The 16,954-nt window shown below is 31.1% G+C and overlaps 1 protein-coding gene across 25 annotated transcripts in view; it reads left to right on the top strand.

Annotated features, from left to right (window-relative positions):
• The window catches only part of LOC111298999 (serine/threonine-protein kinase STY46-like), a 34,885-nt gene extending 24,322 nt beyond the window's left edge, over positions 1–10,563 (top strand). For 14 of the 25 annotated variants that reach the window (XM_089758404.1, XM_089758402.1, XM_089758403.1 and 11 more), the window contains 4 exons: positions 3,084–3,179; positions 3,550–3,630; positions 3,723–3,773; positions 3,861–4,420. In XM_089758404.1, coding sequence (XP_089614530.1) covers positions 3,084–3,179; positions 3,550–3,630; positions 3,723–3,773; positions 3,861–4,277 — 645 coding nt within the window. In that variant the 3' untranslated portion in view covers positions 4,278–4,420. Of the gene's footprint in view, positions 1–528; positions 636–3,083; positions 3,180–3,549; positions 3,631–3,722; positions 3,774–3,860; positions 4,435–9,822; positions 9,964–10,035 lie in introns of those variants that run through there. The other 11 variants (XM_089758419.1, XM_089758418.1, XM_089758417.1 and 8 more) reach the window with 6 other exon arrangements.
• Positions 10,564–16,954: the final 6,391 nt, after the last annotated feature.

The raw sequence follows: 16,954 nt of genomic DNA, 5'->3' as shown, positions 1-16,954 counted from the left end.
TAGGATAAATGAGATCCTAAATTTAAGAGAGACCAAAACTTCTAATGAAAGACATGAATGCAAGTAATAAAAAATAATATGAGGATTCAGAAAGTAGTTGAAAAGGCTTTTGATAGAAATGAGTGGCGCAAGAAGATTCAAAACTACAACCTAACATGATTCCTTTTTTGGCTTTTCATACAGCCCACCCTAGAGTTATGGGATATAAGGCTTAGTTTGTTGTTGTTGTTGTTGTAGTAAATTTTATTACCTAACTTTTTGGGTTGTTTGTACATCTTTCACAGCGTGGCCTTAAATTGGGACCACAACTAAAAGAATTCATATAGTTGACAGCAGTTGGGGCTGCCAGTCCCCCTCCCTAGAGCACCCACCTGCACTTGCTGTTTCACCTTTGGAACCTGTCTAATTTCAAATATATTTATAAAGTTTCTCAATTTGCAGCTCATATTATTGTTTGCAGAATATATGCCCAGGGGAAACCTGTATGACTATTTGCATAAGAATCATAATGTCCTGAAACTCTCACAGCTGCTGAAGTTTGCTTTGATGTATGCAAAGGAATGAAGTATTTGCATCAAAACAACATAACTCATTGGGACTTGAAGACAGCAAACGTGTTAATGGATACAGAAGATGTAAGAATTTTTCAATATCATTGTTTTAAGGGTGCTCAAGGGATTAGTTTATCTGATTTTCTAATAATTAAATTGTTTGTGATGTTGGGCAACATGACTGAAGATTAAGTTGTAAACCTGAACCTTGGCATCTGGAAGAGTTGGGTTTTCCCTTGTAAAAGTTCTTAACAAGGGTCAAACTACTATGAAGTATAGTAAACTAATTATACGAATTTGCACACTATTGGGTTAGTGAATATAATGCTACCAAAAATCCATACGTTTATGTGGATAAAGAGCAGATTAGGGTTATGAGTTGAATTATTTTTAACCCTTACCAGATGTTTATGGACATAAAATCTATTGCATGGTGGTCCTCTATTAGGAATATAGTTCAAGTGTCTTTGGTAATGTATTAGTAAATACTTTTTCATCATGTTAATACTGTCTATGCTACTGAGGTTTGTTTTATCTTGATTCTAAGTGTCTGCAATCTTCTTTCTCTAAAAAGTTATTAAAGGATTGATTGACCTGAAAGATGGCTTTATCTTTGGTGAAGATCACTTTATTTCTTTGTTGGCAGTTGTTATTAGGAAAAATAGTGGAGTCTACCAATGTGGTAGTCTCCTATATTATTAATATTATAATATTAAGTAATAAAAATGACAAATATACCCTTTAACCTAAATACTTAATACCCCCTCAAGTTGGAGCATATGTGTCATATGTACCTATCTTGTTACAAATATATCTTACACTAGAACCAGGTAAAGATTTTTAAGTTAAGTCTGCTAGTTGGTCCATAGATCTCATAGAGTGAGATTCCATTATGCATGAGTTTGTCTCGAACCAGATGACAATTCACCTGATGTGTTTAGTTCTTTCATGAAATAATGGATTTGAGGCTATATGAAGAGCTGCTTGATTATGACAAATTAGGGTCATAGGCTCTTGTTGCTTAAGCCTGAGTTCTTCCATCAGATGTTTCAACCAAACCAATTCACAAGTAGTATTTGATTCAAAACTTGATCTTTCAACCATTGACTGTTTCTTACTTTTCCAAGACACTAAGTTACCTCCAACAAACACAGAATAACCAACTCCTATCATTCGGAGATCCAACCCAATCTGCATCAGTATAACCTTCAACATGAAGGTGACCATGGTTTTTATGAAGCAGGCCATGACCTGGAGCACCCTTGAGATATCTTAAGATATGAACAACATTCCAATTACTCATTCTTAAAGAGACTAAAAATTTACCAACGACACTCACTGAAAAAGAAATATCTGGTCTAGTAATTGTCAAGTAGTTCAACTTCCCAACCAATCTTCAATTACAGCTCGGATCAGTTAACATATCGCCTTGATCAGTTAGTAATTTGGTGTTAGGGTCCATAGGAGTGTCGATAGGTTTGCATCCTAACAATCCAGTGTCAGAAAGTAAGTCAGCTTCCTTTGGGATATTGAAATCCCCTCACAAGAGATAGCAACTTCTACACCTAAGAAATATCACAAATTCCTAAATCCTTGGTCTGAAATTTAGTTTGAAGATATGATTTCAATGCGTGTATCCCTTTACTCTAAGATATTCAGGCTGTTTAGACTCATTGTAAATAGCAAGTTGTGGCTTAACTTCACAGATTTCATGTAGTTGGAGGTTGGCAATATTCTGCTTTCTTACATTGTGTATGATGAGAACTTTGATTATGTAAATCTCTCCCAAGAAAACCTCTTGCTTTTGGAGTTGTAATGCTTTTGCAAACAATAGGAGTCACATTTGGTGTAGAATGTGGAACTTTGAATAGTTCGAGTTACATTACTGGGCCTGATAAGGAAGTTGTCATGAATCAAGTATGTAATGATGATTTTTCATTCATCTCATATTTTGTTGGTTAACATTCTTAAGTATTTTAATGGTGATAGAGAGTTTGGTGGGTTAACTGAAGTAATCACAATTACTTAAAATTTGTTGGGATTCAGATGTTCTGTAGTAAAATTTTATTTCGACCAAGGGATCTTGTATGTCAAGCTCACTTCCGTAAGAGCAGGAAAGCCCAGGCGAATAAGCAATAAGCTGCTAAACCACTTGCAACGAGATTGGTCACAAAGAAGAGAAGGGATAAAGTAACAAGTCATGTTTTATTATTCTGTATCTAGATTCATGATACATGTGATCCAAACTCTCCTAAAATTCCCATCGCCTGTGATAAATTTTCTATAATCTCTTTTTATTACTGAATTAGCAGAAGCCTTGACATGTTTCTAGTGACTTGATCCATCTCTCTTGCTATATTTGTCAATCTAGTCCTAGTAATGAAGTTTTTGCAAGTTAATAGGGTAGACAGCTAAGTTAGCTGGCTGTAATCTATATTGGCATCTATAGAATTGATTATATCACAGTTTCAAGAGAGATTTTTGCAACATTTCATATTTTCTAAAATTAAGAACTTTATGTTTTCCATTAAGGTTGTTAAGGTGGCAGATTTTGGTGTTGCTCAGTTTCAGAACCAAGGAGGAGTAATGACAGCTGAGACTGGGACATTTAGATGGATGGCACCTGACGTGTGAATCTCTTATGTTTATTTTCATTTTCTTTTTCCCTCACAGTAGAGTGAGGAGCCGTGGTTGCTTCCTTTAATTCAAAATTTGGTATTTTTTTTATGATTTTGATAGGAAACTTTCTTAGTTCTTTGTGGAAATTACCTATATCTGATGTTCTTTTGTAAACATTTAATATTTTGATTCTTTGTTCCTTTCATGTGTTTTCTGCAAAAAAATGAACAGAGATGCAGGTTTAATGATTCAAGTTCATATGTTATGATCCATCTCATGTGTCATACTTTTGGCCCTTATTGTGTACGTTAACCGTCATCATATTCATGTCTTGTTTTGGTATGTTATCATCTTCTTGCTTTATTTCACTTCCCACAAGGTCATAAACCATCAGCCATATGATCAGAAAGCAGATGTATTCAGTTTTGCTATTGTACTGTGGGAGCTGGTTACAGCCAAGGTATTTCCTGAAATCAAAGAAAGTGGATAAGCAATTGGATTTAAAAATTTGGAAGTTGGACTTCTGAAAATTAAAATATCTTGGTATTGCAGGTTCCATATGATAACATGAGTCCACTGCTAGCTGCCTTGGGAGTAAGACAGGTAGGCACTTTTGATTCTGAAGCTAAATAATGATATCAACCATATCATGGTTTAGTAACTTTTTATCCCTCTTATTGTGAATTTCAGGACCAGAGTTCGGGGAAGATGATTGGACTTGCTAAGGAGAAGAATAGACTATACTATCTTGAGACATCAAATAACACAAGTAGTATAAAAAATAGTTTACCTTTATCATTTCTTTATGAAAAATCTTTCAATAAAGATAAAATCTGGCTTTATCATTTTAGTCTTGGACATCCTTCTTTTGGAACCTTGAGAAACATGTTTTCTTTTTTGTTCAAAGAATTAAATGTTGAAGATTTTTATTGTGATATTTGCGAATTTACAAAACATAGACGTGTGTCTTTTCCAATCAGTAATAAAAGAAGTTCTACTCCTTTTTACTTGATCAATAGTAACATTTGGGGTCCTTCTACAATTTCTAATATTTCTGGTGCGAGATGGTTTGTTTCATTCATAGATGATTGTATTAGGATTTTTTGAGTTTTTTTACTTAAATCCAAATCAGATGTGAACAGTATATTTTTAAGCTTTCAAAACATGATCCAAAATCAATTTGGAGTAAGAATCAAGAGATTTAGGTCTGATAATGCAAGAGACTACTTCAATCAGAGTCTATCCACTTATTTTCAAAAAGAAGAGATTATCCATGAGTCATTTTGTATTAATACTCCACAGCAGAATGGAGTGACAGAGAGGAAAAATAGTCATTTACTAGTCACAACTCGAGCCTTTCTTTTTCAAGCAAATGTACCTAAATCTTATTGGGAGAAAGTTGTTCTCACAGTCACATACATTATAAATAGGTTACCTTCAAGAGTTTTGGGATTCAAAACTCCTATGAAACTACTCTCACAATTTTATCCCAACCTGAATACCATAAACAATCTCACACCTAGGATATTTGGTTGTACATCATTTGTTCATGTTCACAGTCATAACAGGGGAAAGTTGGATCCAAGAGTGATTAAGTGTATTTTTGTGGGGTATTCTTAAACTCAAAAAAGATATAATTGCTATCATCCTCCTACCAAAAAATTTTGTGTCTGCAGATGTCACTTTTGAAGAAAATAAACCATTTTTTACTCAACCTTATTTTCAAGGGAGACTTCATTCATGGAAGATAAGGATAAAGACTTCTTTTTGCTTGATTTGCCCCATTCTTCAACATTTACACCCATTAATTCTTCTGAGTTGAAACTTGTTTCTGCTGAGCCCAAGTCAAACACTGAATTTGAGTCTAAACCCATTCCAAATACGGAAGATGTGACAAAGGATAATATTGTTCTTGATTCTATGAAGGAATTACAAGTGTACTCAAGAAGAAAAGTTTCAGATCCTGAACCAGTGTCAGTCTAAGAACCTGATCCTAACTCTGAAAATGAGGTAACTACAGTTTTTTACTTTGTTTCTCAAAATGAGCATGAATCTCCTAAAACTATAACTAGTGATTATGATTTGCCTATTGCCATTAGGAAAGGAACTAGAGAATGTACCAAGCATCCACTATACTCAATATCTAATTTTGTGTCATTTGAAAAATTCTCACCATCCCACAGAAATTTTCTTGTAAGCCTAAACACTATTTCTGTTCCAACTACATTATCCGAGGCATTATCCAGTGAGAAATGGAGGCAAGCCATGAAAATAAAAATGGAGGCCTTAGAGAAAAATCAGACATGGGAACTGGTAGAGCTGCCTAAAGAAAAAAATCTAATGGGGTGTAAATGGGTTTTCACTGTAAAATACAAGGCAGATGGTACTGTTGAAAGGTGTAAAGCTAGGTTAGTGGCTAAGGGCTACACTCAAATCTATGGAGTGGATTACCAGAAAACTTTTGCTCTAGTTGCCAAGATGAATACAGTTAGGATTTTGTTATCATTGGCTGCAAATTACAATTGGCAGCTTCAACAACTTGATGTAAAGAATGCTTTTCTACATGATGATTTGGAAGAAGAAATATATATGAAGGTTCTACCGAGATTTGGAGGTCATTTAGAAGCAAACAAAGTATGCAGGCTGAAAAAAATTTTATATGGCCTTAAACAGTCTCCTAGAGCTTGGTTCGAGAGATTTGTCAAAGTGATGCTAGCAATGGGATATAAACAGAGTTAAGGAGATCACACATTGTTTATCAAGCACTCTGATTCAGGGAGAGTCACAGTTTTATTAGTGTATGTTGATGATATAATTATAACTGGAGATGATAAAAAAGAGAGAGAATCTCTAAAACAGTGTTTGGCTAAAGAATTTGAGATAAAAAAGCTAGGGAGATTGAAGTACTTCCTAGGAATTAAAGTAGCTCACTCACGGCATGATATTTTTATCTCACAACAGAAATATGTGATGGATCTTCTGAAGAAAACTGAAAAGCTTGCATGTAAACCTGCAAATACCCCTATAGATCCTAATCATAAAATTGAAGAAGCTAATGAAGATGCTGCTGTAAACAGAGAGATGTACCAAAGATTAGTTGAAAGACTCATTTATCTCTCACATACTAGAGCTGATATAACATATGCTGTGAGTGTGATAAGTCAATTTATGCATAGTCCTAAAGAAGTGCACCTACAGGTTGTCTACCGTATATTGCATTATTTGAAGGCCAATCTTAGGAGAGGTATCTTATTCAAAAAAAATTCAGAGTTAGTTCTAGAAGCATATACAGATGCTGATTATGCAGGTTCAGTAACTGATAGAAGATCCACCTCAGGCTACTGCACTTTTTTAGGTGGTATCTTGTGACTTGAAGGAGTAAAAAATAGAATGTGGTGGCAAGATCAAGTGCTGAAGCAGAGTTCAGAGCAATGGCTCAAGGAATTTGTGAACTACTATGGTTAAAGATTATCCTAGAAGATTTAAAGATCAAGTGGGATAGACCAATGAGACTCTACTGTGATAACGAGTCTACAATAAGCATTGCACATAATCCTGTGCAACATGACAGAACAAAACACATTGAAGTAGACAGAACAAAACACATTGAAGTAGACCGGTATTTCATAAAAGAGAAACTAGACAATGGGTTGATTTGTACACCTTATGTATCAACCAAGGGTCAACTTGCAGATGTGTTGACTAAAAGTCTCACCAATGTAACATTTCAAGAAATTATTTCCAAGCTGGGAATGGAAAACACCTATTCACCAGCTTGAGGGGGAGTGTGAGAAAACCTTATTTACAGCTGGTTGTAATCTTGTAATCTGTATATTTATATTTGTATCTCTAGAATTAAGTATTTGTATCCCTAGAATTAAGAAAGATTTAGTTTCCTAGTTTAACCCCTAGTTAGTTGTATATAAACTTAAAATTCTTGTATAATTAAAAATAAGCAGTTTTTCAATATACATTCAATTTCTACACTTTTCTCTTCTCTTGCAACTATACATTGTGTTTTTGAAATTGAATTGATTAAATTCAAACAAGCAAAAAAAAATAAGAAATAATGCACCTTGAAGAGATACAAAAATATTTAAGGGAAAATGTATGTTACCTTGGTACTGTCAAAGCCCTTGCTAAGTAGTTGTGAGGAGGACAGGTGATGAATAGATGTAATACGGTGGTGATGGTGAAGGGAACCTGTCCTTGTAAACTAGAGGAGGGGGAGGAGACTTGTATTTGTAGATTGGAGGAGTTGGTGAAGGAGACTTGTACTTGTAGATTGCAGGAGGCGGTGGAAGAGTCTTGTACTCATATAGTTCCTTAGGAAGAGGAAGAGGAGGAGACTTGTACTTGTAAATGGGAGGGCATGCTGGAGACTTGTATGGTTCCTTAGGAGGAAGAGGAGAAGTAGGAGGGGATTGGAACTTGAAAACTGGAGTAGGTGGGGGGGGACTTGTACGACTCCTTAAGAGGAAGAAGAAGAGGGACTTGCACTTATGGACATGAGGAGGTGGCAGAGACTTGTACTTATGGACTAGACAAGGTGGTGGGGAAGACTTGTACTTGTATGGCTCCTTAGGAGGAGGGGACTTGTAAATTGAAGGAGGTGGTGGAGGAGACTTGTACTTGTATGATTCCTTAGGAGTAGGAGGAGAAGGGAACAAGTACTTTTAAAGTGGGGGAGGTGGTGGAGAACACTTTTATGGTTCCTTAGTAGGAGGAAGGGACTCATACTTGTAAATTGAAGGAGGCTGTGGAGACTTGTACTTGTATGGTTCCTTATGAGAAGGAGAATGAAAGGATTTGTACTTGTAAATTGGAGGAGGTGGTAGTGGAGACTTGTACTTGTTAGGCTTCTTAGAAGGGGACCTGTATACTGAAGGAGGTGGTCATGGATACTTGTATTTATAGACTGGAGGAGGTGGTGGGGGAGACTTGTACTTGTAAGGCTCCTTAGGAGGAGGAGGAGGAGGAAAGGTTTTGTACTTGTAAACTAAAGGAGGTGGTGGATGAGACTTCTACTTGTATGTTTACTTAAGAGGAAGAGGGGGGACTTGTACTTATAAACTGGAGAAGGGGGTGGTAGAGACTTGAATGGTTCCTGAATGGGAAGAGGAGAGGACTTGTAAATTGGAAGAGGTGATGGGGGAGTCTTGCACTTGTACAGCTCCTTAGCAGGAAGAGGAGGGGACTTGTACTTGTGAACCAGAGGTGGTGGAGCAGACTTGTATTTATAGGCTAGAGGAGGTGGTGGGGGTGACTTGTACTTGTATGGCTTCGTAGGAGGAAGAGGAGGACGGACTTGTAAATTGGAGGTGTTGGAGGAGACTTAGACTTGCATGGTTCCTTGGGAAGTAGAGGGGACTTGTAAACTGGAGGAGGTGTTGGAGGAGACTTGTACTTGTATGGTTTGTTAGGAGTAGGAGGAGGGGACTTGTGCTTGTAAATCAAAGGTGGTAAGGGAGACTTGTACGGCTCCTTAGCAGGAGGTGGTAAAGGAGGTGGTAGGGGAGACTTGTACTTTATGGCACCTTAGGAGGAGTAGGGGACTTGTATTTGTTTAACTGGAGGAGATGTTGGAGATTTGTACTATGTGGTTCCTTAAGAATAGGAGGAGGAGGAGGGGACTTGTAAGGTAGAGGAGATGGTGGAGGAGACTTGCACTTGTTTGGTTCCTTAGGAGGAGGAGGAGACTTGCACTTGTGAACTAGAGGAGGTGGTGGAGGAGACTTGTACTTGTTAGCTTCCTTAGGAGGAGGAGGAAGAGGGGACTTGTAAACCTGAGGAGGTGGTCGAGGAAACTTGTATTTATAGACCGGAGGAAGTGGTGGGGGAGACTTGTAATTGTGTGGCTTCTTAGGAGGAGGAGGAGGAGGAGGAGGGGACTTGTAGGGGTGTGGCTTAGGTGGTGATGTGGTGATGTGGTGGTGTTGGAGGAGACTTGTGCTTATAAACTTGGGATGGTGGTGGATACTTATACTTGTAAGGGGGTGGGAGATAGATGGTACATATTTGTTACTGCACCATGCATTGCAAAGCAACTGTATTTTTAATGTTTAATATTTTGGATTATGTTCATTCAATTTCAAGCATGATTTAAAGTGGCTTCCGTGTGATATACAAGTGAAGATGTACGGTTTAAATGTCTGTCAGATACTTGATAGCTTTTGCAATGAAATCTGTGAGCTCTATTTTCTGCATGAAATCTGGCCTGGAATGTATTAATACCTTTTGCGCTGTGGCTAGAAAATGAAAATTACTAATCTATTGAGACTCTGCGGTCCGAAATCCAACTGGTCTAACATCAATTAGAAATGGCCATCAACTGCAGTAAGCAAGCATTGAATCCGTTAGTGTTAGAAAAGAAACTCAAAATATTGACGTTTTGAAGCACATCTGAAGGGAATAATAACATCAATTCCCCGTGCATTATCTGAAGTTTTAAGTGCGTACAGTAAGAATGTAAAAGTCAGGAATTTTGCCAAACAGAAAGACAGATACTGGATCGCATAAAAATGAAATGGGCGTGAATTGGGAAATTTTGGTTCCACTAAAGCTTGTTCATTTCCATTGTAATCACTGTAAAATGGGTTTGTTAGACTGGGGCAAAAGCTTTTCTTATGTCTTATGTTATTTTAATTTTCAGGGCTTGCGTCCGGATCTTCCCAAGAACGCACATCCAAAACTCTTAGACTTGATGCAGTGATGTTGGGAAGCAGCCCCTGACAAGCGACCTTCCTTCTCTGAGATAACAGCTGAACTTGAGATACTTTTTGAACAAGTTGAGGTAGAGTTTTCACAACCAATTTAAGTCTTATTTTTGTATTGTCATTCGTTTGCATCTAATAAACTGTCACAGGAAACAAGCAGTGAATGGCAACCGAAGATTTTGGTTATCTAAGTAGCTTGATTGACACATTTGAAGATTTCTTTTCATCGGATAGTTATTGAGGTCTTATATTGTATAATCGAGGGAAAGGGAATGCTGATATGTAAATTTTTTTTCCTCTAATGGTGGTGTCAACTCTCTTTTTTGAACATGGTGTAAAAAGACAAACGCTACAAGCAAATATGATACCAAATCTCCATGGTAGACAATGCGGTTGGTATTCTATCGTTCTGTGAGTAGAGGATGAGGAAACATGGGGTTTAAAGGCAAGTTAATCAGCCAAGAATTTTCTAAAAAGAAGGCGAAGAGGAAAAACTGTCCGAACCGAGTCGTTTGCCTATAGTCGAGGCCTCAGTTTGTGGGAGAAAAGGGAAAAACATTATGCGCTAACACTCAACTTTCCTTCCGTTTAGTTAATTTTTTTTATTTGTTTATTTATTTACTGGAAAAATAATTAAAAAAAAAAAAAAAACAAATAGCAAAATCATTATTAATCGAAGGGGCTTTTTAAGTAGAAGAAACTATAAAAGGAGCAGGAAACTCTCCTTGACCATCTGAAGGAGCAGCCAGGAGCATTTTGACATTGGTCTATGCTATAAAGTTAATTTACTTCAAAGACAACGTAACTCCTATCCTATCAGCAATTGGTGCTGTCGTATTCTCGCGCTTCAATGGTCATTTACAAATATTATGTGCCATGTCACAATAATGTTGAAATCATAAAAAAATAGCTTAATTTCTTTTTAACTAACTTTAAATTTCATTATTATTTTTTTTATATATACAAACAAAATCGCAATTTTAAAATAAAAATAATTTATAAGGATTGAATTCGAATCTTATATCCATAAAACATCTCTTAAAAAAATTTATATGTACTAATTAACCTAAATTCTGAGCTCAATTTTATTATTATTATTATTATTATTATTATTATTATAAAAATGGTAATAAATTTTTACTCGTTAAGTACTAATGAAGCATAGCCTTTCAATAAGTCATTAATTCCAAGCTTTCATTATCATTTTTTTTTAAATAAGCTCTCATTATCATTTTTTTTCCTTTATTAACGATAGGAAGGAAAGATTCAACTCCTTAGGATACGTGCATTTATTGTTAAGTTAAATGGTTAGTTTAAGTAATTGTTATTTAATGAAAATATTCATCCAATTAGTGCTATAAAACATTTGACTTTGTGAAAATTTTAGACCAAATAGACCATCTCCTTGTCATCTACCGTAATTTCTTTATATCATCTTATTCATATTTACATAGATACTACTTCAAAAAAGCTTAGGAAATTGCATAATTAAGCTTCCGCTTCAATTCAAGTTCTGCCATTTAACAAATATATAAATATTAAACAAAAATTGGGGGGAAAGAAAAGACATAGAAGTTCCAATTTAGAAGTCCCTCTCTGCCATTTATGAATGCATTTAATTACATTCATAATTTCGTATGCTGTTTTCTTTGAGTCTCGGAACCAATAAAGGGGCAAAGTGGAATGCTGCTTTCATTCTAATTTCCCCCATTTTATACTCTTTCTATAATTCCATGTTCCAGTCAAAAAATTAAATGAAATTAATAAAACAAGAAAGAAAAGCCAAACATCTTGCAAAAATAAAATCTCTCTGTTTTTATAAAAATCTTCTATATATAAATAGTACAAAATCTTAAATAATTATATCTTAGTTAAAAATAAATCAAAATTGATGCACCTAGCCTAGATGTTATATCCATGCTTCATTAAAATTTTCTTGATTATGCAAGATTAGGGCTGTAAACGAGCCAAGCCGAGTCGAGTAGTGAGAAGCTCGAGCTCGAGCTCGACTCACAACTCGGGGCTCGATACTCGGCTCGAACTCGATTCGTGATCGAATTCGAGCTACTCGAGCTCGTTCGATTAAGCTCGATTAATATGTAAAAATAAGCTCGATTTGTATACTCGACAAGAGTTCGATTATTCATGCTCAAACTCGAACTTGAACTCGAATTCGAAATATTTTATTAATTAAAAAAAATAAAAAAATATTTAAATATAAAAGCTCGATTAGGCTCGCGAGCTACTCGAGTCAGATATAAGAATACTCGAATTCGGCTCGATCAATAAGTCGAGTTACTCGAGCTTGAGCTCGACTCAACAATAATCGAACCGAATTCGAATTTTTTTCGAATCGAACCTGAGTAGCTTGCGAGTACTAATGTATCATTTACACCCTTATGCAAGATCAAGGTTAGGAACAACTAAAGATTTTTTTTTTTTTCTGCTTGCAAAATTATAAATAAAATTTAATTTATATGTCCCCACCAACATGCAAGACTTAGAGAAAATGAGGTTGTTATTATAATGTAACAACTGTTGGTATTTGTTTTTATATATATGAAGTGATCAGCCGTTGACTCACATCTTCCACTTTACGATAAGGTGAAAATGACAGACAGACATGGAAGGGCTACCAAACACATAATGAGAAGGAAATTTTCAAAACGTGAAAATTGTCCAACCTATTTGTCAACACGCTTACCTTAAAAAAAAAAACAAAATTTCTAACAAAATCACCGCAAATTGGTATTTCAATTGGTGCCTTGGTTTTTCTATAAATTCGAGTGTTAGATAAAACAATTTATTCCATTCTGAAAATTTTAAAACTTTTATTGAAAAACAACATTAAAATTAAAATTAAAACTTACAATAGAGATAAAACTAGATGAATAAATTATTATGCATATAAATATTAATTCAAATAGTTTAATTAAACAAGTTTTCTATTTAAAATGGACTTGACATTTTAATTGAAATCATAGTGACAATTCGCAGACTATTATTGATTGAAAAAATAATGGTGAGTGAATATTATTCTAAATTAATTTAATCTTTTTGTTGTATATATTATTGATTGGTTGGGTGAGCTTTAATCATTTATCTAGTTTTTTATTTTTTTTGGAAAGTATAGTTAATAATTTTGAATCAAAATGCCAAATTTTTGGCATTTAGCGTGGAAAAGAGAGATGTTTAATTTGTGTTGACAAACAAAGAAGGTTGAAAGTCGACAGCATTAAGAGTCTTAAAAAGAATTGATGTTTTAATCGGGTTTGTTTATAGTAATATCGCAACATATTAATTTTAGTCTAAAGTCATGAAATATCATGATATCTTATGATTTATCAAAATAAATTGTAGGTATAATATACTTTAAATAATAATAATAAAAAAGAAGAACAGGTTAATAGATAAATATTAAAAAAAGTATACATAACTTTATTTAATTTATTAATTTAACAAATTAAAAAATATTTTTTAAATTTTTTCATATTAATTTATTTTACGAAATCAATTTAATTAATTACGTTTAATAATATATTTTTATACTTTTTTTATCATTATATTTAGAACTATTAAAACTTTTTTCGAGGATAAGACATTTCGAACTCATTTCAAATCTAATTATATGAATTTTATGATTACTTTTATCTTTTTACATTAACAATTTTTTTATTTAGAATTCTTTTAATTTAAAAATATCAATTCTTTTAGATTGTCAAGTTGATTATTTATTTAATTTTTTGTTACGTTTGTTCTTACTTTTTGTTTCATTTAGAATTATCATAACTTTTTCTTAAAGTATTACGACATCAAATTATATTAATTTTATGATTATTTTCATTTTTTTACTTGTTTACATTAACACTTATTTTTTAGTTTGGAATTACTTTTTATTTATAATAATAATTTTTTACGTTATCAATTTAATTATTTACGTTATAATAATATGTTTTTACACTTGTCCTTATTTTTTATTACATTTAAAATTATCACAATTTTTTTCTTAAAGTGTTACAATACTTCTAATACATTTTATATTAAATGATACAAATTTTACGATTATTCTCACATTTTTATGTAAACACTTATTTTTTATTGAATTATTATTTTTATTTATAATAATAATTCTATTATATTGTCAACTTAATTATTTACGTTAAAATAATATTTTTTAAGCTTGTTCTTATATTTCATTACGATTAGAATTGTCATAATTTTTCTTTAAGGTGTTACGATAATTTTAACCTATTTTACATCAAAATATACTAATTTTACGATTATTCTCACATTTTTACATTACTATACTTTTAACACATATTATGTTAAATTATACCAATTTTATGATCATTCTCATCTTTTTTCATTAACACTTATTTTTAAATTTAGAATTATTTTTTATTTATAATAATAATTTTTTATGTTGTCAATTTAATTATTTACGTTACGATAAAATCTGTTACGTTTGTTTTTACATTTTATTATATTCAGAATTCATAAGTAAAATTATATCAATTTTATAATTATTCTCACCTTTTTACTTTAATACTTTTTTTATTTAGAATTATTTTTATTTATAATACTAATTTTTTTATGTTACAAATTTATTACATTTCAATAATATCTTTTTACATTTGTTGTTACTTTTCATTACGTTTAAAATTATTATAATTTTTTGTTAAGGTGTAACGATATTTCAAATTATTTTACGTAAAATAATACTAATTTTACGATTATTCTCACTGTTTTATGTTAACTCTTATTTTTTGTTTAAATTATTTTTTATTTGTAGTAATAATTTTTTTGACATTGCTAACTTAATTATTTGCGTTATACTAATATCTTTCTACACTTGTTGTTACTTTTCATTACGTTTAGAGTATCATAACTTTTTCTTAAAAGTGTTACAATACTTTTAACCAATTTATGTCAAATGATATGAATTTTATAATTACTTTCACCTTTTTTATATTAACACTTATTTTTTTATTTAGAATTATTATTTATTTATAATAATATTTCTTTTATGTTGCCAAAAATATTATTTATGTTATAATAATATTTTTTTATACTTGTTTATATTTTTTATTACGTTTAGAATTATCATAACTTTTTGTTAAGGTGTTACGATACTTCTAATCCAATTTATGCTAAATGACATCAATTTTACAACTATTCTTATCCTTTTACATTATGACATTATAATATATTTTACACCAAATGATTTCAAATTTTCAATTATTCTCATATTTTTATGTTAACACGTATTTTTTTGTTTAAATTTTTTTTTATTTATAATAATAATTTTTTAATGTTATCAACTTATATTTGCGTTACAATAAAATCTTTTACACTTGTTTCTTTTATTATGTTTAGAATTATCATAAGTTTTTTTTAAGTTATTATGACACTTATAATATATTTTACATCAAATTATATCAATTTTATGATTATTTTCATATTTTTACATTAACACTTATTTTTTAATTGAATTATTTGTTTATTTACAATACTAATTTTTTTTTGCATTACTAATTTATTAAGTTTTAATAATATCTTCTTACGTTATTACTTTTCATTACGTTTAGAATTATTACAAATTTTTTTTTAAGGTGTAAAGATAATTTTAACTATTTCATGTTAAATAATATCAATTTTACGATTATTCTTACCATTTTACATTAACTCTTAACCTTTTATTTAAAATTATTATTTTGTTTGTAATAATAGTTCTTTTATATTACCAACCTATTTATTTATGTTATAATAATTTTTTTTTTACATTTGTTCTTACTTTTCATTACGTTTAAATATATTAAAACTTTTTCCTTAAAGGTGTTACAATACTTCTTACTATTGTACGTCAAATAATACAAATTTTACGATTACTCTCATCTTTTTTATACTAACACTTATTTTTTGGTTTAGAATTATTAATTCTTTTAATAATAATTCTTTTACATTATCAATAATATTATTTATGTTATAATAATATCTTTTTACACTTGTTTTTGTTTTTTATTATGTTTAAATTTATCACAACTCTTTGTTAGGGTGTTATAACAATTCTAATCCAATTTATATTAAGTGACACCAATTTTACAACCATTCTTATCTTTTTATGTTACGATACTTCTAACATACTTTACGTCAAATAATTCTAATTTTATACTTACTTTCACTTTTTTACATTAACATTTTTTTGTTTAGAATTATTTTTTATTTATAATAATAAATTTTTTTATATAGTCAACTTAATTATTACTTAATAATAATATCTTTTATGCTTGTTCTTATCTTTTAATACGTTTAAAATTATTATAACTTTTTCTTAAGGTATTATGATATTTCTAACATATTTTACGCTAAAATATATTAATTTTACAATTATTCTGATCTTTTTATGATAACACCTATTTTTTTATGTAAGATTATTTTTTATTTATAATATTAATTTTTTCATTACCAATTTAATTATTTATGGTTTAATAATATTTTTTCACTTGTTATTACTTTTCATTATGTGTAGAATTATCACAGTGTTTTATTAAGATGTAACGATACTTGTAACCATTTTATATCAAATAATACTAATTTTACAACTATTCTCACTTTTTGATATTAACTTTTATTTTTTTATTACAATAATATCTTTTTATGCTAGTTTTTATCTTTCATTACGTTTATAACTATTACATTTTTTTGTTAAGATGTTACAATATTTCTAACTAATTTTATGTTCAATGACAATAATTTTATGATTATTCTCATCTTTTTATATTAAGACTTATTTATTAGTTTAGAATTATTTATTGGGTTTAAGATAATAATTTTTTTACATTGTCAATTTAATTATTTACATTATAGTAATATCTTTTTACATTTGTTCTTACCTTCATTATATTTAGAAGTATCACAACTCTCTCTTAAGATGTTACGACACTTCTAATATATTTTATACCAAATAAGACCAATTTTACAATAATTCTCATATTTTTTCGTTTCATCTAACTTGTTTATGTTACTAATATGTTTTTAAGTTTTAGCTTTTTTTTCTTATATGTTTAA

This window comes from Durio zibethinus, chromosome 3, assembly GCF_047325235.1.
Source record: "Durio zibethinus cultivar Kanyao isolate XHJ-2024 chromosome 3, ASM4732523v1, whole genome shotgun sequence".
Lineage (NCBI taxonomy): Eukaryota > Viridiplantae > Streptophyta > Magnoliopsida > Malvales > Malvaceae > Durio > Durio zibethinus.
The sequence above is the reverse complement of the archived record's forward strand: the minus strand, read 5'-3'. Positions and strand labels throughout refer to the sequence as shown.